This window comes from Tiliqua scincoides, chromosome 2 (assembly GCF_035046505.1).
Source record: "Tiliqua scincoides isolate rTilSci1 chromosome 2, rTilSci1.hap2, whole genome shotgun sequence".
NCBI lineage: Eukaryota > Metazoa > Chordata > Lepidosauria > Squamata > Scincidae > Tiliqua > Tiliqua scincoides.
In genome coordinates, this window is record NC_089822.1 from 145,379,879 (window position 1) to 145,402,725 (window position 22,847).

At 41.4% G+C, this 22,847-nt stretch overlaps 1 protein-coding gene across 1 annotated transcript in view; it reads left to right on the forward strand.

Moving 5' to 3' along the window:
- MAP2K6 (mitogen-activated protein kinase kinase 6) overlaps positions 1-9,866 on the forward strand; it is an 88,636-nt gene extending 78,770 nt beyond the window's left edge. Inside the window, exons 11-12 of the mRNA XM_066615058.1 lie at positions 330-375; positions 4,347-9,866. Coding sequence (XP_066471155.1) covers positions 330-375; positions 4,347-4,424 — 124 coding nt within the window. The 3' untranslated portion in view covers positions 4,425-9,866. The remainder of the gene's footprint in view (positions 1-329; positions 376-4,346) is intronic.
- Positions 9,867-22,847: the final 12,981 nt, after the last annotated feature.

Genomic DNA, 22,847 nt, shown 5'->3' on the forward strand with positions numbered 1-22,847 from the left:
CAAAGATGACATCCAGAAGCATTAGTAAGAGTATTTCCCAATGATCTCGATTCCATCTCTGGCACCTTTCATTGAGGCTGTGGAGATCCACTCCTGGGGCTGAGTTGGCTTTTCCTACTCTTCTCTACCTTTCCAATATGCCTTCAGGTTCACTCCTCTGGTTGCATGATCTTTATTTTTGATGGATCTTTATTTTTGATCTTTGGTTTTAAGGAGGTTATCCCCTCTGCCTTATATAGGGCATTCATCTTTTGTTTTATTTGGTTGGGTTATCTGACTACTCGCTTATATTAAGTAACGTGCGCAATTTACCTTTTTCTCTTTCAAAGCTTGAAGAAGAATTCCAAAGAAAGGCCAACTTACTCCGAGCTAATGGTGAGTTTGCCCTGATGACTGCAAGCAGAATGCAGAACATTCTAGATATTGTGGCTTCTCAGCCTAGGAAATACTTTGTCCCTGGAATAGCTGAAAACCTCAAATTGAGGATGCTCTGACATTTTGTGAATTGGTTCCATCTACATTTTCCAGATAAAGAACTAAAGACAAAAAAATATATATGACTTATTGCTTGCCTTTGGAGGGTGATTGTACGTCCCTGCCCCTCCCTCAGGGAATCTAACACAGATTGGTGGTGCACCCTAGGTGCAGGAGGCTTACCATATTGAGGAAGAGACCAAAGCGTGCGTTTGCTAGCTTGGTAGAGCTGATTTATTCTGGTTAAATTCTTAACATTCATCAGGTCCAGGTTAATTCACCCGGGCCTGGAGCTATGTGTGCTCAGTCTTAATGCAGCGTCCCAGAGTTGTAGAGGTAGGTTGTCACAGCTGTCTGCCGGAAAGCAGTCCCTCAGCAGGAGCCCCTGTGCTGTTGAAAGCAGTGGGTGGGGTCACACAGTGGGGTGGAGCTGATCCCACCTACTGCTGACCGGAGGGACCTCTGGTAAGTTGGCCCCCAATTGGGGTTTAGAGGCAACCCAGCTGAGGTTTGTGGTTGTCTTGTCCTTTGGGACAGAGCTCTCTCCACTGTTGGGTAGTTCCAGGGTGTCCTGGGGACGGGACGAGGGGTTGTTGCTCCAAAGACTTGCCCCTCTCCACTTGCTTCCAGAGAGACTCCCCTGTGTTCTCCCCGCCCTCTGGGACTTCCTGTGTCTTGCTGGGCTGCAGCTGAGCCTCCTCCCCTGCGCCCAGGCAGGCTTGAGGTGAAGGGTTTGTTGGCACAATCCCTTCCTCTTCCTGCAGAGCCCAAGCCGCAGGAAGAGTGACCACTCTGCTTGGTAGCCAGTCTCCTTATGAGCCTGACATGCCGGCTCTTAGGCTTAACCCCTTCTGGCCACATGGAGGACCTGAAGTTTCACAAGACTTTGGGCCTCTCCTGTTGGAGGAAATTAAAAATGGTTTCCTCTTTGGGGGGGAAGCAGAGTAGCTTAAACAGCAGACCTCCCTTTGGGTATCACCCCAGGGAACCTCCTTCACCTGTCTGGCTGCTAAAATGAAAAAGACAAAGAGGCTTGTTTACAGCATCTGATTAGGATCAGAGGTTCAGCTAACACTTAGAGATAGCAAGGTCCTGGAGCTGCCTCGCCCTGCATGCCTTGTGCTCAAGATGACCTGGGCATCAGAGCCTTGGTGTGTGCCATCTTAACAGGTCGGTGGTCAGAGGAGGAGAAGGGAAGGATAAAGGGTTAGGGCCACACCCCACAAGGATCACAGAGAGAACAGGTAGAAAGGTCAGAGCCACTGGGCCATAGTTTGACCCTTTCTGGACAGCATCCTGCCCCCTCTGAACAGTTGACGGAGTTGCATCAACTCCAACATCTCTGGCTGCTAGATGGGGCCAAGTGCAGTCAGGAGCAGCTGCGTTGCGGCTCTGTGGCGGCTTCCCGGCTGAAGCCCCCAGCTGAGAGGAGGGTTGTGGGGCTCGTGCCACTCTTCCCAAGTGGCTGCTTTCTCCTCCCCTCTAGCTCTCCCGTCCCATCCACTGTGGGGTGCATTGGGCCCTGATCCTGGGACCTGTCCCGGTGACCATGTTTTCCCAGGGTGTGGCTTGGCTCCCAGGCAGCAGGGTTGCTCCCACCGCCGAGATCATGGTAATAATTCTCAATAACATATACCGTCAAAGAACCCATATTGTCAACTGGCAAAGCCCTGTACACAGATAATTGAACTTCTGCCTGTAGCAAAGGACTCTGAAGCATATTCTAGGATGCACAGTCAGTTACTGTAAGGTACTTGATTGCTGGTGTAGCACAGTGGCTGATCTGTAAACTAGGCGTCCCATAGAATGATGCTCTCTGCTGCCATTTTCTCCCTAGGTGATCTTCAGCAAGTCACACAGTTTCTCAGCCTTAGCACCCCAACTTCAACATGGGAATATTGTAATAATACTGACTTGCCTTTAAAGGGCTGTTGTATGTTATGAAATAATGTACATGAAATGTTTTTGATTCTCTGATATATAAATAGGGACTATATTTTGCTTTAATTCTCTCCTCGTCTCTTCTTCTGCTGTGCCCTCGGTGGATGCAATGACTCTGATTTCGGTACTGGTGGTGTGTAATACACACACAAACACAAAACAAACTGTAAAGTATTAGGTAATTTGCATGGTATTTCTGCAAATACCTATAATATTTAGGTCTATAATACAATTTTTATATAGTTCTACTTTATGAACAGCTTTATAGACTGAGGAACCCACTTTTATTGGCTTTCAGTGAAAATGTACTCCGTGTGCACGTGGATATGAATACAAATAGATTATTCCATGGCCCTTGCCCCCCTTCCTCTTCATATACTAGTCAGTGTTTTTACCAAGCAGGTTTTAGTCAGCACAGGGTTCACCAGGGTAGATATGAGGAAAGACATGTGCTCCAGCCAAACTCTGGTTGGCAGCCTTGTGCATTTCTATTGAATTAGGATGTTGGATCACCTTTCAAATGTATCTCAGCGTTGTGGTATTTTATGGCTGACATTAATGTTGTCAGGTCCTGTGGTCTGGATTCACCCTCCCCTTTCCCATGGCAGTAGACGTTGCGGTACTGGAAACGGCTTGCCTTTTTAGGCCGAGACTGCTTCCTTGTTTTCCTGTGCAGTTGAGGTTTTCAAATGGAAAATAAGAGGATGACGCCGGCACTGACGGATGCCAAAGGGGCCAATTTTCTTATGTGAACTCAGTTTTCTACTGTTGCCATGGTTGTCAGAATGTCGTTGGGGGAAACCTGGGGTTCTGTGGATATTTATTAGGGGTTCCCCAGTAATAATATAGTTGGTGGCAAAAATGCTTCCCTGAACTGCCCAAAAGTATGCTGGGTGTGTGTGTGGTGAAAGACCCAAGGGTCCCCAGCATCCAGGCAATATATATGGCAGCCAACTTGATTTCATGGCAGCCAACTTGATTTGGGACTTGCCGAAAGTTAGAAAGTTTGAAAATTAGTCATTTTGTTTGTGTTGTCTTTTTTTCCCCTTTTCCTTTCAAACAGTAATATTCAAATTTTTCTGTGACCTATATACGTGACCCCTTTAATGTCCTCTGGAGCACCAAGATTTGCTGCGTACAAGGGCAGGATGCTTTGGTACTGGTGGACATGGAAATGTAGCAAATCATGTGGGATCTTAGTCCTGTTAGATTAGTTTTACTGATACACAGCCCAATCCTGAGCTGCACAGGGCTGCAGTGGTGCCGAAAATGGCTGCCACTGCATCCAGCACGCCCAAGGTAGCCGCTGCCTCCCCCCCAGGAGACAGGGACTTTCGTCCCCTTCCCGTACATAAAGCAAGTAGCCCTGCAATGGGGCTACTCAATTCTATAACGACCTGAGGATTGGTATAGAATTTAGAGCCTCTGTGTCAGGATATGGAGGTTCAGGATCTGATGGAGCGAAGCTCCACCATTCCTGCCTCCCTCCCGCCGTGCTCCCTGCCATAGAAGCCAGGCTAAGGTGCACCAGGAGTTCATTATTAGTTTATAAGTCAAAAGTGGACTCCGCAAGAAAGTGTGGATAGGGTTGCAGCCTCAATGGTATGCTTTTTTTTGTGTCCCGGTAAAGCTTTGATAACCACTTTTGTAAAAAATATTGTATCTGGTTTAGACTATTCAGGTCTGCATTTGGCCAGGAGTGAAGACACTGTTTTATTGAAACCGCATTGTTGAAATGATTGTATCTCACTGAAAAATTAACTTGGGGGTTGGATGCAGCAGCTGCAGTCATGGTTTTCTTTGGAACCACTGTGCCATTTTTCATGATCAGTGTAGGAAAAATATTAGATGAATATTCCTGGTAAACTTCTAACATGATTGCTTGTATCTTTCCCCATCCTTCTCTGACCCCCTTTATTTTTTGTTTTTAGCAACACCTTTTCTTCACCCTGCACGAATCCAAAGAAACGGACGTGGCTTCTTTTGTCAAACTCATCCTGGGAAACTGAGAAATGGACTTGTATATGGTTTTGCCCTTCCGTGGACTGGTGGGTTATGGAGGAGGGGCATGTGATGGGGCAGCCTTCGTCGCAAGAGAACCAGTAGGAGAATCTGCTGCTGGCCATTTCCCCCCCCCCCCTAAAATCCTAGCCCTCTCCTCTTGGAGTTGTGTTTTGTTTTGTTTTGAAAGGTTCTTTGGTATCCTAGAATGACATAGAATGAACTGCTTAGTGAAATGAATTTTAATAAGGTTGTTAACCTTAAACAACTACAAAAAACATAATTAAAAAGAGTGATTTAAGTATTTAAATGATGACAGTCAAGAGTTCTCTAACAGTCTTCTCGGCATCCCCTTACCTTGTTCCCTGTCAAACCAGTCTTGCTTTCATTTATGGTAATAGGTGCTACGGTAGTTATGAAGTTCTATGTAGAGTTATATTTTGTTCCTATCATTATTTTAATATTTATGTTAAGTGCTTGATTTGAATAGAATCTCTGTTTTTTGTTTTTATGTGAGAGTTGAGTGGTGGGTAATGATGACAGTGACAACAGTTGAAGCTAAAAATATGAGTATTATAGGGCTTCACTAGTAAAAGGGAAGAGGAAAAAACATGAGCCATATATATATATGGGGTGGAGGCTACTTAATTTCAAGGGAGATTTTGATTTGTATATTAGATGGCCCAGCTATGCTCAAGGAGGTCTGCATCACTTTTTTGGGAGATGCCAAGAGAAGGTACAGTATTGTTCTTGCACAGCATCAAGAGGATGGAAGAACATGCTCCTTGTGGTATTTTATTGTCCTGTTGGCTTGGTTTATATGTAATTTTCAACAAATGATAATATCCTGATGGGGTGGGGTTTATGCCCTTTCCTTGTGGACTCAGAGACAAGGATTTTTTTCTTCTAGGATTATGAAAAATCAGAACCAGTATAAGCCATTTAACTCTTGACCAAATGGTGAACTATGATCTACAACCAAACAAGAGACACATCCTTTGATTGTAGGTCATGGATAGATCAATCCATTTAACTGGAGAAAGGAAGATTCTGTGAAGAGAAATAGAATTCTGAAGCAATGGCACTGAGATATGAATTTCAGTCGCGTGGAAGAGAGATGCACAGTGCTAGTTTGAAGTTGGCAAGAGTATATAGAGCCTGTCTTAAACACTCAAACCTCATGCATTCGTACACTAATATTAGCTTCTTTTTCTGGAAAATGACCTGGTCAAGGTATGTGGCCAAAATATTTTTGTCTGAAAAGCAATGTAAAATGACAGGAATGGGAGTTGCAGAATTGTGGCATCTCTCATTTATTTTTAAACACTGAAATGGCCAAACACCAACTTGAATTTATATAAAGTCTGACAGTAGAACCGCACAGAGCATACCTCTGCCTTCAATCACAACCATGTTATGATGGCAGTTTGCATGGATCCTTTGCTTTGTAACATTTTTTTTTTGGTTTAATATTATATAGTCAAACACAGGGCCTTCAGTGATGGAAGCCTCTGGCTAAGAATGCCAGAGCTTGTTTTTCTTATGAAGTTATTCTATTTCCTGAACTGAACCATGACGGTATTAATTCTTCATAATGGTAAGGATGCTGTACTGCCAGGGTTTGGTGTTGAGGGAGAATAATAGTGCTCTTGCATATGCAAGACACACCCGCCTTTTAGCAAGGACATGTTGTATTTGCCCCACTGCAGGGCATGGCATCTGTGTGAAGCAGTTCAACAGTCAGACAATCACTATGCCAGGCGATGGTCCAGACTGCCAGTATTTGTAGCACACACTTTGTTCCAAGAAGTTGCCATCCTATTTTCCTACAGTGCATATTTTTTTCAGTGTAACTGGTTCTTTGTGTGCATGTCCATTGGAAATCTTTCAGGAAACATTTAATAGCAGACAAAACATGAGGTAGGTCACATTTCATTGAAATCGTAAAGGCCCTAGGATGACTTGTAACCTGTCCCTAGTTTTCAATTTTAAGTGCATGGTTTCTCTCTCTTTCTCTCTCTCTCCAGTTCCCCCTCCCCTGTCCCAGCCCCCATTGATTCTGAGCCGCTTTGATTGATTGTCTTCAGCTGTGGCTAAAGCTCAGCCAGCCAGTTTTTAGAACTGGTTCCAGCATCAATTCTCACTTTGAAAAACATGACATTTAAAACCAGCTTTTTGGTTTTCCTACATATGGATCTGATGCTTGCTTCAGAGATTGTTTTTGCTGCTTTCCTCTTGGAAGAGTGAGACTCATTTGGACTCCAGATCCTCTTGACCTCAGAACACCTTTATTTGAGTGCTGTGCTAACAGACAGTCTGGATTTATGAGATAGGATCAGTGTTAATAGCAGATATTAATACTCCCATTGGTTTCCAATAGAAGGATGCCAGTGCCGTCTGCAGTAAGTTAGTCTAGAATCTTACTGTTCTGTGAATCAACACTATCTGCCTCAGATTTTATTTTAGCCATTAGAATGTGGAGCCCAATTTTCTTAATTGCATAAGAAAGGTGCTTTTGAGTTATTTCGTCAACAATGTCTTGGTATAACTTGTCTCTTGACAGACACCTAGACCCTTGCGCAGTCTTAGAGTAAAGCACAGCCAAGTTATCTGCCCCTTCTCACCAAAACTTAAAACTCATGTGTTCTTGTTGTCAAAAAGTTCACATGCCATAGTGGCGAATGTAATTTCTTCATCCATTTTGAAGCGGTTAAGTTGTAGTTCAAATTCATATTCATTTTCATTTCTTAAAGGATAAAAGGGGGCAGAGGAAATAGTTGATCACACAACTATGTGTGATCCTGGTGACACCATTTTCCTGGTGACAGGAAAATAATCTTTAGGGGGAAAAAAGTTTCAGATTTAAACATTGTCTATACAAATGCTGATCTGCAGTGGAATAGGTTGTCCAGAGAGAAAGCAGAATTTTTGGAGGTTGACAAGAAATATCTGGACAAACTTTCCTTGGGGATATTTTTGTATTATTATTATTATTATTATTAAGAATACTTATATACCACTTTTCAACAATTCACAAAGCAGTTTACATAGTAAAATCAGTAAATGGTTTCCTGTCCCCAAAGGGCTCACAGTCTAAAAAAGAGGTGCAGAATAGATGCCAGCAACAGCCACATGGCATCTTTTTGACGCCATGATGAGGTGAAGAGGGACAGTTGTATAGAATATGTAGACTTTGGATAGGGATTGTACAAGACTATACATTAGATTTGTTCCATGTACATAATTCTGTGATTTAATTGAAATTAGGATGCCAACAAAAATTATTTGGGAATCAGCTATATTTATGCAAGATATTTGGGGTTAATTTTCACTGTTGGAGTTGCCAAAGGATACTTCAGAGGTTGCTACTTCATACTTTTGGTGGAAACTTGACAGGTCTTGTTTCCATGACCCAGAAACTTCCAGGACTTTTCATTTCTCTTTGTCCAAATTTTGCACGTGATGACTGGTGCACCCATTATTCTAGTGTGGGGAAATGCTGTGCATTTTCTATGTGTGCCATCGCCTATGACAAGTGCTGTCATGTCTATTTCAATATGTAGGCATGTAGTAGGACAATAGTTACTGCCAGCTTCCCATCGTGTATAGACAGACATGCAAATATTTGTCTTTGTGTTACATCATATATACAAATTGCTTACATGGAAATGAGATAAGTGAAAGTAATTTGTCATGTGTGAAGTGACCCTGAGCTGGGTTCAGATCATTGCAGTAAACCCAGAACTTCAACCGTCCTTCGCATAAAGGTGGGATATAAATAATTTAACTAAATATCTGAGACACCGTGGTGGTTGTTACAAACAAGCAATATCTTATACATTTGATTATCCTGATGGATACAAAGGGAAGACAGTGGCTTCTGGTTTTCTATAAGTTTTCTGGTTGACCAACTTGTGATGTACCAATCTTGGAAACAAAGTGGAAGTTGAAGGGGATAAGAACATAAGAACAGCCCCACTGGATCAGGCCATAGGCCCATCTAGTCCAGCTTCCTGTATCTCACAGCGGCCCACCAAATGCCCCAGGGAGCACACCAGATAACCTCATCCTGGTGCCCTCCCTTGCATCTGGCATTCTGACATAACCCATTTCTAAAATCAGGAGGTTGCGCATACACATCATGGCTTGTACCCCATAATGGATTTTTCCTCCAGAAACTTGTCCAATCCCCTTTTAAAGGCATCCAGGCTAGATGCCAGCACCACATCCTGTGGCAAGGAGTTCCACAGACCAACCACACGCTGAGTAAAGAAATATTTTCTTTTGTCTGTTCTAACTCTCCCAACACTCAATTTTAGTGGATGTCCCCTGGTTCTGGTGTTATGTGAGAGTGTAAAGAGTATCTCCCTATCCACTCTGTCCATCCCCTGCATAATTTAACTAAATATCTGAGACACCGTGTTGGTTGTGAAAAGGGGTTGTGAAAAGGGATCCAGTGAAAAGGGATTTTCACTGGAGGTCTTTAAGTTTGCAACCCTATGCACAGTTACCTGGGAGTAAGCCCAACTGAACTTGGGCTACAATCCTATTCACACTTACCTGGGAATAAACCCCACTGACTATGAAGGATCTTAATTCTGAGTAGACATGTATAGGGTTGGGTTCTCAGTAGGACTTGCTTCCAGGTGAACATACATAGAATTGGTCTGTAAATGTATGATATTTGTTCTAGGTGTGCTTAACCTGAGGCCAATGGATTGTTGGACTATTCTGATAGGTGTTGAGTTTAAATTCCATTGCTGTTCCAATGTACCTTTAATTTCAAAGTGCCTAACTCACTTTAGGCTCCTAAACTATTTAGGCGCTTTTAAATATTTTCTGCTTAAGGATAACCTTTTTATGGAAAGGAGAACTCATTCACATTTTTTTACTTTTGGACAAATCAGTAATTTCTTGCCTTTGCTTTCTCATTTGTAAAACAATGATGGTTTATTTGCTACAGAAGACAAACAGTGATGGAGGCTCTCGATAGGTCTGTCATTGTTTCAGTATTCTGTTTTCTGAGCAAGACGATGTCAGGCACAGCCCATGCATGGAGCTAAATTCTACTGACACCAGCACATCTAGTGATGCGTGATGCCAAACTAATAAACACTGCATTCTCCATGCACTGGGTAGTCACATTATTACTAACAACCCCACTTTTGTCTGCATATCCAAGAAGTTCATGGAGCAGTAACATGTCCCTATATGAGTACTCTTTAGAGCTGTGAAAGAACAAGGGTGACCCTTGGGGCTTGTGCACATATTTTGTGTTGCCCTCTTCCTTGTGGAACCCAGAGGGAGCTGTTGCATTCTTCAAGATGTTACTACTTTCATCTCATGCCACACTACTTAGTGATTTCCTACTTTTTGAATGTAGACTATGATATCATAATTCTTTCCTCCATTAAAAGCAAATCACAATCCTTCTTTCCAGTCTCTTAATTAGTGTTGGGTTCTTTTTGTCTGTATTCTGCTCCAATGTTCTTGGTCACATATATTGTTAGTGTTCACATTGTGTTTAGCGCTGCATATAGTTGACTGCAAGTGGTGGTGGGGAGGAAGCAATCTGTGAATCAAGACAACTATCATGCATCTATTTGCAGAGGGGTTACAGAAAGAGAAATACTTCTACAAGCTCCAGTTTGAGAGGGTTCATTGGCTCTGTTCTCACAGCACATCTGCAGTCACTGTGCAAGATCCTGGTGATCTGAAAATTCTGAATGATACTTTCTAGCTTTTGTCCCTTAATGCTCTCAGGGTGCACCAGGGGAAGTGGCCCTTCCTTGGCCCTGGCCTTGTTATAACCAGGCTGACACTGGTAATGTGAAGCTTCCTGGGGGCAGTATATTTTGTCAGGTGGAGTAAGTTTGAAGTACAGTGAATTCTTGTTATCCGCTACAGTTAGGTTCCTGGAGAACCCAGTGGATGCCGAATCAGCAGATAACAGAGTCATTGATCCTATGGGATCAGTGGGGTTGGCAGGAGGAGTAGCTAACTTGCCAGCAAGCAGATGCGTTCAGAGTAGTGCAGAGAGCTTCTGAATGGCTGGCATGGATAGCTTCAGGATGGCTGTGAATGCAGTGAATAGCTTCAGAATGGCCTGGATAGCTTCAAAATGTTAACTGCAAATAGCTTCAGGACGGCCATAGATAGCTACAGGATACTGTGGATAGCCAAGGTCCTTGGCAAATGGTGGGAGGTAAGTTGTACTCTTGTTCCACCTGGATAAGCAAATCTGTGGGAATGGAGTGCACGATTAACGAGGCATGACTGTATGTCTTGAGCTGCTGTATAGCATCTGATTTGGTGCACCGGCTGTTCATCTCCTCCACCCAGTGATTGCTACAGCAAGACCCTTGCCCAAATTCAGAAGTATCCTGTATTAGTAATTACATCCTGAGGCTTTGCAGTGCAGTGAAACAATACCCTTCTTTTGGGAGAGATGCTTGCACACGGTCATTTTTATGACCCAAAATTAATCCCGTGAGTTTCATGCCTGCTTGACTTTTTCAGTCCTTCACAATCCATACCTAATTTATCTTCATCGCTGCACAATCTGTATTATAATCCATCTCTAGTTGATGCAAACCATTATAGTTCTCTTTTGGTGACGTGAGAGCCAATTTTCACCAGCTGAGAATTCTTCCTGTACGTAGAGAAACCACAGGCATTACAGAGTAAGAAAAAAAAAATTATGAATGGAAATTTCTGGCCCTTATGGATGATTACATTGTGTGGCCAGTTCCATTCATTAATTTTTATTGCAGTGTGGCAGCCATTTTTGCTTATGGAGTCTAATGTCTCCCTGCTCTGCATAGTAGCATTATAATATTTGCAAAGGACTTGCATGCTTTACAATCCAAATTGCTGTGTTTATGCCCCCTTAGAGCTCAGTATTTTCTCAAACTATGAACCAGGTATAAAAGATGTGTCTGTGCTCTTAGTATCAGGCTTGACTATAAAATCCCAGATATTTTTCCTGCAGAAAGGATTGCATTTCCTAATTAATATTTCATCTGGGTCTGTGCTGGGAATAGTAACCTAGATTTAAGCTGTAACATATGTTTTGATAGCTTATACCCTCTGTAGGGAAATGTAGGCATTCAAACATGAAGTCATACACCTTAAGGTGGGAAGAAACAATTTCTGTGGGATTTAAAATGACAGACAGATGTGTTCCGACATGAAGGGAGTTCTGTAATCTCCAGTGATATCACCTTGACATTTTTTCCCCATTGAATAGTTCTTATTATAGGTTTCTCACATTATTTAGTTTTCAGTGTTGTCTGACCTTGACAAGTTCATCATAAGTATACACTGGCAGATTGCATGGGTTATGCCTATATGCACATGAGAATCCTGTACATGTAGGGTCTTCCCTATTCACTTCAAGTCCGGGGACCTATTTCATAATCAGTCGTGGGAAGCTTGCACAAGTAAGATCCTGTGCATCCAAAAAGTCTATAAGGGGCTATCTTAATTTTGCCCAGCCCATAGATGTATACTTGCAGAAATGGCTGAACTTAGTTTGTGGCCTATGTATGTGTACCTTTTATGGAGTCCAACTGTGCTAGTTATTATCCTCTGTCTTAACTTTTTCCACAACAAAGGTGAGTTCACACTTACATGTTCAGTGACTATAGTGTCTGGTTAAAGTACGTTAATGAGCCATCACACATCGCAGATGGGGATTTCATCTCTCCAGGCATCTTCTCCAAGCACAATCTCTTTCAGTAGTGGTAGTTGGCATGTTCATCAAATGATGTACACATGTGCCAATTGGCCCCAAAAGACAGAGGATTCTGATTGCCTGGAGTTTCTGGTTAAAATCTACCTGCACAATAGCTTTTAGTGCACAGAGTCTTGAATATCCAACTGAGTTGTGCTCTACTTCTGATCATGTCAAATGCTGGTACAGAGATCCTAGAGATGCAACACCCAAGCCACAGCGATTTAAACAATTGCTACTATTAACCATTTCTATACTCCTCTCCTTTAATCATGGCAATCATCTTCACAATGTTCCTGGTGTCCTGTGTATGAAGAGGGAAAATTGAAATCCAAGAGCAAAGGATAGACCTAAAAGAGAGATTGCACTGGAATATATGACAAATAGAAATCAAGAAAGCGTATACTGTTTGTTCTTTGTGGAGGAATCATTTAATAAACAAGGCATCAATCCTGTACCCATTTGCCTGGGAATAAACATCATTCAACACAGTAGGGCTCCTTGGTAAACATGTATAGGATTGCACTGTAAGGATTCCAAGGCATTTTGAGCAAGTATAGTTGCCAATATTCAGAGGAAACTACTAGAACCCAATAAAAACATGAACATTCTAATTAGACTAAGCCATATTCAGGATTATAATTAAAAACCAGTATGCATTAAGTTAAAAATCACTGTAACCCTTCGAATTATGTGAAATGCATGTAAATGGTATTTACAGATACAGTTTTATTAAATCATTATCATCAACTCTTCTCTTAGCAGAACTGGTGGGTCTGTGTCAACTGGTTTGCAGGCAAAATGAAGCCACCCAGAAACAGAAGGGAAGTTTCTAAAAGTCCAGGGTGACCCTGACACATGCAGAAGTGAATTTTTTTTAATCCTCTTCCCTTCACTTAGAGGAGTGATGCGCATGCATGCTGTCCCTCTCTGTTGTGTCTGACTCCAGTAGGGCAGGTATATGACCTTGCTCTTTTACCCTTTCTTCTTGCGCTATGCTAGTGATGTCTTGTAGCAAAGTCTTTAGCCTGCTGCTGCTATCAGTTCTGTCACCATCTGTCACTGAGCAAGTGGTCTGAAAATGAAGTAGAGGTATGATGTTGCCCAGGCTGTATGGAAGAGTAAGACTTTCTGATTGTAACTAGCTGGTAGGTTGGCAATGAAAACACTTTGCTTAATCAGTTGGGCAAAATGCAGCTTTCTTCTTGACAAACTTGAACTAGCCTTGGCACCATTTGGGTCTTGCTGTCATTGAGAGTCAGACAGTCCCCGATACGCCAGTGTAGCCATCGGAGGCTTGCAGGAACAATTTCCACCAGAGAAGACAAAAATGCCAACTTCTTACTGTAACAAGATGCTGTGTGCCGCCCTTAGTGTTTTGACTCAAAAACCTGCTAACACAAATGTGTACAGCTGCCCCAGCAAGGGCCTGAATGGGTCATGTTTTGAGCATGCACAGACTACTACTTCCTAGAAAGATTTGAGGTTCATCTTGCAGGCAAGTTGAGGCCAAGCGTGAAGGTTCACAAAGTTCCGCAAGCTTTCGGAAGCATCTCTCAGCTTCAAAGACTCTGGAAATGGGCATGGAAATATCACAAGATCAGACACCACTTGGAGATTTCCAGTATTTCTGTGGCTTTGGCAAAGGCTGGGGATACTGTGAATTATGGATTCTTTCATGGTATTTTTGTTACTTCCATTTCTGGGTCCAGAGAGAGGCTACAATTTATATTGTATATATAAATATATAAAATATTAACCAAGACCTTTTGGAACTTGGCTGGAAGTTGCTTTTTGGTCAACAATTATGAGAGCTTGAGCTACTTCCAATGTCTATTCTTGTTGGTTCTTCTGATGGTTCATTTTTGCTGAAGAAATAGAGAATCCAATCTGAATGCTCCTAATAAGGTACATTTGTTCTAGCGCCCCCCCAATTTTCTTTTTTAATATATACTTTTTTATTTTATTAAAAGTGAATACAAAAAAATAAAAAGTAAAGATATTGCAAGTTGTGTGGCAAGTACGGAGATCTCGAACTACATTTTTGTTCTGCTACAAAATCATACAAAAAATTAGTTATCAAATCTTAAACAGTCTACACTTAATAAAGAGTACATTTTCAACACAAAAAGAAAAATGAGAAAAACATAAAAATTAAATCCCCTATCTACTCATCAAATCTGTAGATTATTTGACCCATTTCTCCCTCAACATGCAGGAAGTCCATAAATGGTTTCCATAAAAGTTTTTACTGACTTATCTTTAAGAAGAATTGTAAGTTTATCAATTTCTGCCAAATCCAATACCTTTAGCCACCATTCTTCCAGCGCAAGTATCTCTGGAACTTTCCAGTATTTGGCATACAATATTCTTGCAGCAGTTTTCATATATAACCCCCCCCCCCCCCATTTTCTGTGGCTGTTTTTGTCATTCTGTAATTCTGGTACCAATCCTTCTCAGATCCATAGAAGTTGGTTTCCTTCCAAATCAGGTCACTTCCTTCAAGTCATGAAAGGTCCAAGCAAAGCAACAGTTGGTACAAGATGAAAAGACACAGGCTGGAGGTTTAGGACACAGCTGTGTCTCACCTGAGTTAATAAATATAGATATCCTCATTGCTGTCTGTGGGGTGAAAGCTTTGTGGTCCTTCTGTGTTCTAATTCATCAGGATTGACTGATGGAGAAAAGGGAGCTTTAATACTACACTAGAGGCTTACACTAGAACCAAAGATTGGACTGGTGATTTCTGATTGATATGTAAACCTTAGCTGCCTCATCACAGCATCTCCTGCCCAATTCACTTCTCTACCGATGTTCTCTCTATGCACCCATCAGTTGCAGATTTCTCCCTTTCCTTCATCCCTCAATCACTCATAATTCCAATTGTCCTACATTGGCTCAACTTAACTTCCATTTCTCTTGGTCTGCTACCTTTTCGGGGCTATGTCATCCTACATTTCCTTTACTCTTTTTTTTCACTCATCACGTCTTTATGCTTTCTGTACTATTAAGGTAACTGAACCTCTATCTGGCAGAAGTTTCACCACCACCACAAAACCCCTCTGTGGGTAAACAGTGATTTCCTTTTTTCCAGAGATCTTTCCAGAGAGAGAGAGAGAGAGAGAGAGAGAGAGAGAGAGATTAAAATATAAACATCTAGTGCCTCCCCCTTGATAGTTTTATAAGCACATTCTTAAACACTAAGATCAATTACCCATAAATACTTTGAGAGAAGTTCAGATTTTTATTTTTATTTTTACCTTGCAGGAGAATGAATAAAAAGTGGTGCCCACCTCCTTTGCTTCTTGTTATGAAGGTCCAAATCTCTTGACCCTTGGCTGATGCACATTTTTGCGATATGATCTATTTTTGCTGATTGTCAACATGCACCTATAGCATATGGGTTCTTGCCAGATTTGCTCTCTGTTCATAAAATTCTTAGATGACAGTGGGATAAACAGTGGGTCAAAACAGTGGATTATATTTTGCTGTTTCTCAGAATTCAGGAAAGAAGCTTCATCACCATGAACATATTTTTCCTAGAGATGAGGAAGGAACCGAATAGCCCACAAAACTTGAAGGGGGAAGAGAGAGAGAGAGAGAGAGAGAGAGAGAGATCTTAGTTGAGGAGAAACACTTCTCTCTAAATAGTATGTCTCAGTGCTAAAAAGTTTGAGAACCACTGTCTTCAGGCATGAGGGGGAGGGGGCTATGTGATTACATAGTTCAGTGAAAAGTGTGATTTGTTGATTTCATGATTTATTCTTTATTTAAGAGTGGTGCAGAGCTCCCAGGTATTACTTGAAAGAAAAAAATCATGGATCTGTCATATATTACCTTTTATACTGGAGAACTATTCAAATAGTTTTACATAAAACAAATATCCTTAAGAGGCAAATGATTTTTGTTTCTGGAAAAAAAATTCCCTCTCAAACTGTCAACTGTTAAAATATCTCTAGTTAGTAATTTGTTAGTATTTCCATAAAACTACCTCTTAAGTATTGTTTGAACTTTGGTTAAAAAAAATCTCTCTGAAGAGTCATTACTAAAGCATTTCAGATAATGATGGCTTAAGATTTATCACTCTTGATTTTTTTGCTAACATTGTGAGGCAAAGGCCAAGATATCCTGATGAAGATCAGGTGGCTTGTGGTGAGATAAAATCTGGATGGCTTCAACTGGAGGGACCTGATCCAAGTGCCTGGAATTCCATGCCTGTTACTGTCACACACAAACACAGGCAGACACCTCCCGTTTTGTAAACTGGACAGTTCTATCTGCTTTGATTGTATTTTTCCCCCTGATCATTTGTGTGGGATGTTAGAGATTTGAGTGTGCAGCATTGGTCAGTTATTAAAAGCCTCCTTTGACAGATAATATGGTTGAAGAGCTATTAGTCCCACTGGGCCCCTAGTGTAACAACCAACTCAATTATTAAACCTGTCTTTTCTTTTCTGTCGTTTCTGATTAAGCCCAGAAATGAATGGCCAAGTGAGGAAATAAATGCTAGAGGTGGAGTCATCATCACTTGTAATGCAATGTGTAGGAGACAGTCTGTCAAGCCTACCCCCCCCACCCCCGAAATCTTGCCTTATGATAAGAGGCTCAGGGGACCTTGTGAAGAAAACATAGCAGATTTCACAATTAGATATGAATTCCATAAGTGATCTGTATTTTGTGTGAAGAACTCTTTTTTTCTTTGCCCTGAATCTACTACCAAGCAGTCATATTGAACCCCTCAACTCCCAAATCCTAGTATTATGGAGAAAGGGTTTCCCTCTGCATCATTCATATAGACTTATGGACCATTCTTCTGCTCTCCAGCTCTGGTCTGGCTAGACAACTGTAGCTCAGCAAGTGTCATCCAGCATGGAAAATCAATGCAAGGCAAAGCTGGAGAAAGGACAGAAGTGAGAAAGAGTTCAGCCTCATAGTATTTGATAAAAGTATCCTTGGAAAAAGAGATAAAATACCAAAAAAGAAAATCAACTGAGATTTCTGAAAGCCTCAGTAGAAACAGTGCTGAGAGAGGAGGCAGAGGTGGTGGCTCTGACGTGGATTTGGTCCGTTGTTTTTGGTGATGGGTGGGCTAGACTCCACTTCTCTCTGATTAGCTTGGAAATTGTTTGACTTCTCAGAAAAAGCAGGATGAAATGGGATTATTTCCCAAGACAACTCTAAGTTGAGGAAATTCCAACCCTCTCCCCACCAGTCCTTCCTGTGAGCTCTTTACCCTCTCACAGCACACTCCTCACTCACCTGTTAACAGGTGCGAGAGGCAACAGAAGTGGCAAGGAGGGATTTTTGTCCTTGCTCCACAGTGCACCAGAAACACAGTGATAGTGGTGGCCCAGGATTTTACACTCCCCATAGCCCTAACACATTAATGGCCCAATCCTATTATTGGCTGGCCTGCAGGTTGCAGAAGTGCCTGCATAGCCTCCGCTGCATCCCATGGGCCAACTGGGGCTTGGGAAGCAGCAGAGAAGTAGGCAAACAAATTTTTTACTTACCTTTTCCACCACTCCTTGGTCCTCAATGGATCGACTCTGACCTATGTAGGTATGGATAAGGTATGGAAGCTCTTTTGCTGGTATAAACCTACTAGGTCCAAAAGGATATGTTGGGCTGTTAAAAAAAGTATTGAAATAAATATTTCTATAACTATGTTTGTCTACAGAATCAATCATAATTCACTCCCTAGTGAATGTACACTCTCTGGTAACCCTGCTTTTGTTGACGTGCAATGTACAAAATGGGCTTTAGAGCAGCTTAGGTTGGGGGGTGCTGCATTTCTACTAGTTGCATTTTACAATTTGCATTTGACAACAAGTTACAAGTTACATTTGTAGTAGATGGAGAGCAGGGCCCATGAGAGAGGGGTGCAGGAGGTAATTTGTACCTGGACCTAGAGTAAAAAAGGGGGCCCAGGAACCAAAGGAGAGGGCCAAAAAATTTCCTGCGATCTTACATTTTCTGATTTCACCAGGGTCCTTGAGATGGAGGTACAGGGGGTATATCATATGTGGGCCCGGGGTCAAAAAGGGTCCTGGGAGTCAATGGAGGGGAGCTGGAAATTTTCTGGGATCTCAGAAAATGTTTGCATATATTGTGTGAAGACTAGCATTCGCATTTTGAGTTAAGGCCACATAGTTTAATGTAGGAATTTGTATAAATTATGATCCAATTATGATTGGCCTTTTCAGCCACACTAGACGCTGTGTCAGAACCACCTTTCAGAGCGCGATACCATAGTCTTTCGAGACTGAAGGTTGCCAATACAGTATGATCCAATAGAGAAGGGAAGAGGCCCCAAAGAATTTTTGTACCCCCAAACGGAGCCCCCCCAACCTTTGTAACCCCTGATAAAATTCCTCTCTGAGGCGCTGGAAACAACCTGATGGACTAGGGTACCAGGAAGTGCCCACTGTTTGCATAGGGCTCCTTCTGCTTCCCGATCCCCTCTTCAGTTATCCTTGGCAGTGACGAGTGACATGCTCTGCTTGAACACATTGCTCCATCATTGCCACAAAAAGGTGGCTTTAAGTGTGAGCCTGGTGGGCCCTCAGTATTGCCTGATGCAGTGTTTCTCAAACTGTGGGTCAGGACCCATTAGGTGGGTTGCGAGCCAATTTCAGATGGGTCCCCATTCATTTCAATATTTTATTTTCAATATATTAGACTTGATGCTCCCATGGTATGTGACTGCATTTGGGGAAATGTTACAGACCTGTACTTTTAACAAGCTACTATGTATATTATTTTAACAATGATAGTAAATGGGACTTGCTTCTGGGTAAGTGTGGATAGGATTTCAGCCTTAGATTGTTAAAAATTTTACTGCTTGATGATGTCACTTCCAGTCATGACATCACTTCTAGTGGGTCCTGGTGCTAAATGTTTGAGAACCACTAATGTGATAAACTTCTGACAATTCCCATGTTCACACAATAAATAACATGAGACTTGTAATGTGAAATGAGCAGAGCAAGCCTCTTAACAACTTTATTTTCAGGAATGGTGAGTGTGAAAGCATTTTACAATTAGGAGTGTGTACCATTCTGATATTTTCTGATGGTGTTAATACACACAGTGTAATACAATACTCACAGTGTATAAGCTCATGTATGTTCACAAACAGACAATACAAAATGAGATTTATTTTATACTACTGTTAGGGCTTTTTCTGCAGTCTGTTTATCTTGAGTCTGGATGATCAAGATAACAATGATTAAAATCAGTTGAGAATAAATGGTTCCCCATTAAGCCCATATTGTGAAACTCCTGATGCAAGGATGATAGGCTAAAACTTTTGATTTATCAAGATGACAAATTATTATTAAGCATTATTGAAGTTTTTGTTTGGGGCTAAACAGGGAATCATCCAAAAATACTGTAAGCTGAGCCTCACGCAGTACTGTTAGGCAAAAGTTTTTGGCAGCCCCAATGGAAATTTCAGAAGCAGATGTTAATATGTATGAGTCTGCAGCAGCCACTTCATTTTCTAAGCAGGAGAGAAGATTGTGGTTTTATACTGCCTTTAGGGCTTTAAAAAACTTGTTAGATGTTTGGAGAAATGAGAAGGAAATGGCCAAGTTACGCACACCGCATATTCCTGTAGATACTCTCCATTTGGTTACCTCATGTGGTCTGCTGCTGAAGCAAGCATAAGGTATGGAAGCATTTGCTCATAGCTGGAGAAGCTTAAGTTTGTGGTAAGCAGATCCGCCTGAATTTGTTAATTTTCACTAATGGATTATGTGTTTGCCATTCATGAGGTGGAGATGAGAAGCTCAAGGCACTGAAACCCTGTCACGAGGACACTGTACTTGAATATCCATGCACCTTCTGAGATTTCATCGGACATTACCCATATACTGGCACACCTGTCTTTATAGCCGCAAGAGGAAGACATTGGTTGCATGCACAAGTGCACATGATAGAGGAGAGCCTATCACACGCCTGTAGAATGAGATATGCACAGATGTACCTGATTATAAATATTCATGTGCTTCCCATACAATCCATCCACCCAGTCTTTGTAGCAGGCATATTGATTATACAGGGCATATGTGCATAGAGCGATATGCATGTATGTGCCCACTCACTGTGTGTGTGTGTGTGTGTGTGCGTGCGTGCGTGCGTGCGCGTGCGTGCGTGCGTGTGCGCGCTCATGCCTTAGACTCCAAACTGGTGGGTGACCCAGCCTGAAAATTCCATAACTGGTTTTGGTGAAAGTGTCTCCCAGTGCAGAGTCAGTGCTAGTAGAACACATTTCAGCATATGTTCTGTTGTTCTATTCAGACACCACTCAGCATTTTTCCTACTACCTAACACCACCATACTATCGGTACACATTTCTCTTTCTGTTATTTGCTATCAGAAAACCAGACACCTCTACCTTTCCTTGCTCAGATCTCTGTGCTCATTATTATTACTGCAAATTACAAAAATTATAAACTACAGTATCACACATCACCGGTGTAGCTAGAGGGGGGCGGCGCACTAAGTTTTGCAGGGAGCCTCACTGCAGCGTGCAAGTGGCTCCTCCCCTCCCCTTTGGAGCCATGTGGAGGGGGGAGAAATGGAGGTGAATGGCTCCCAAAGGGAGGGGGAGGAGCCGCTTGCACGCTGCAGGGAGGCTCCCTGCAAAACTTAGTGCACTGCTCCCCTTCTAGGTACACCAGTGTCACACAATATTAAAATACATTAGATGATATTAAAAAGGGAAAGGAAAACATCTAAATTATATGTGTAAACAGAAGGAGGAACAAAACTGAAATTAAACTTCTTAACCCAGATTCATGGTTGGTAATAATACTTTGGATGGAATTACAATTATTTGTAAGGTGTCTTAATGAACATGTTCTATGAAAAGAAATGGGAATCCAGGCAATATATTAACTGCTGTAGGGGTCAGGAGCAACGTCCAACCCCTCTTAAGGAAAAAAAAGAAGTTAACCAATGCTTTTTTCCCTTGCTTTGGGATTATGATTTAATAGATTCACCAAATCCCCCCCCAGAAGTGCTTTATCACCTCTATTGTATAGGCCCCCTGAATCCTATCAAAGTCTTTATATGTCTGCAAAGTATTGTTGGCTATATTCCTTTTATCTTTATTTGAAATATTAGAGAAGTTCATGATTCATTTATTTATTTTTAATTAACACACAGACATACAAACATATAACATACATTTAGGAGTGCTAAATACCATATGCCATTACTCATTAATCATATTATATCTCCTAATCTACTACTCATCTACTTCTGCCTCTTATTAGTTTATCCGTTTATCTATATAATATATACTAAATTTTCCTTAATGCCCTGTACTATATTTTCTAAATTTTCACTTTCTATCAAACATAAACTTACTTCAATTACTCATTAATATTAAAACAAAATAATTACCAAAGTATAACAACATATAAAACAATTCTTCCATCTACTTCTAACTCTTCTACTCATTTATATTTTTATATCAAATATAATAGATATTTCCTAATTCCCTATATCTTTTCTAAATATTCACTTTTTATCATCTCAACTAGTTCAATTACTCATTAATATCAATAATAATCTAATTTCCAAATTATAATAAAACCAACCATCTCTTATAATATGTTCTTTACCATTCTCCAGTCTGATTACATTTTTTTCTTTAACATAATAACCACCTATAAAACAATTCATCCACATGCTAACATTTCCAGCTATTTTTTCTAATTCATTCTAATTCATATATATCAATTTCATATTTATTTTTTAAGTAAATTTAAACCAGTTATTAACTAAATAAAATCCTCCAATTTTCTTTAACCCTCAGGTTAACCCTTAGGTTTCTTTTTCTTTCCATTTTTTCTCCTGTAATATCTTTAATAATTTATCTCCATAACAGAATCCAATAAGCCCGCATAAGAACAGCCCCACTGGATCAGGTCATAGGCCCATCTAGTCCAGCTTCCTGTATCTCACAGTGGCCCCACCAAATGCCCCAGGGAGCACACCTGATAACAAGAGACCTGCATCCTGGTGCCCTCCCTTACATCTGGCATTCTCACATAGCCCATTTCTAAAATCAGGAGGTTGCACATACACATCATGGCTTGTAACCCGTAATGGATTTTTCCTCCAGAAACTTGTCCAATTCCCTTTTAAAGGCATCGAGACCAGATGCCATCACCACATCCTGTGGCAAGGAGTTCCACAGGCCAACCACACACTGAGTAAAGAAATATTTTCTTTTGTCTGTCCTAGCCCTCCCAAGACTCAATTTTAGTGGATGTCCCCTGGTTCTGGTGTTATGTGAGAGGGAAAGGAGCATCTCTCTATCCACTTTATCCTTCCCCTGCATAATTTTGTAAGTCTCAATCATGTCCCCCCTCAGGCGTCTCTTTTCTAGGCTGAAGAGGCCCAAACGCCATAGCCTTTCTTCATAAGGAAGGTGCCCCAGCCCAACAATCATGTTAGTTGCTCTCTTTTGCACCTTTTCCAGTTCCACTATATCCTTTCTGAGATGCGGCGACCAGAACTGGACACAATACTCCAGGTGTGGCCTTACCATAGATTTGTACAACGGCATTATAATATTAGCTGTTTTGTTCTCAATACCTTTTCTAATGATCCCAGGCATAGAATTAGCCTTCTTAACTGCCGCCGCACATTAGGTCGACACTTTCATCGACCTGTCCAC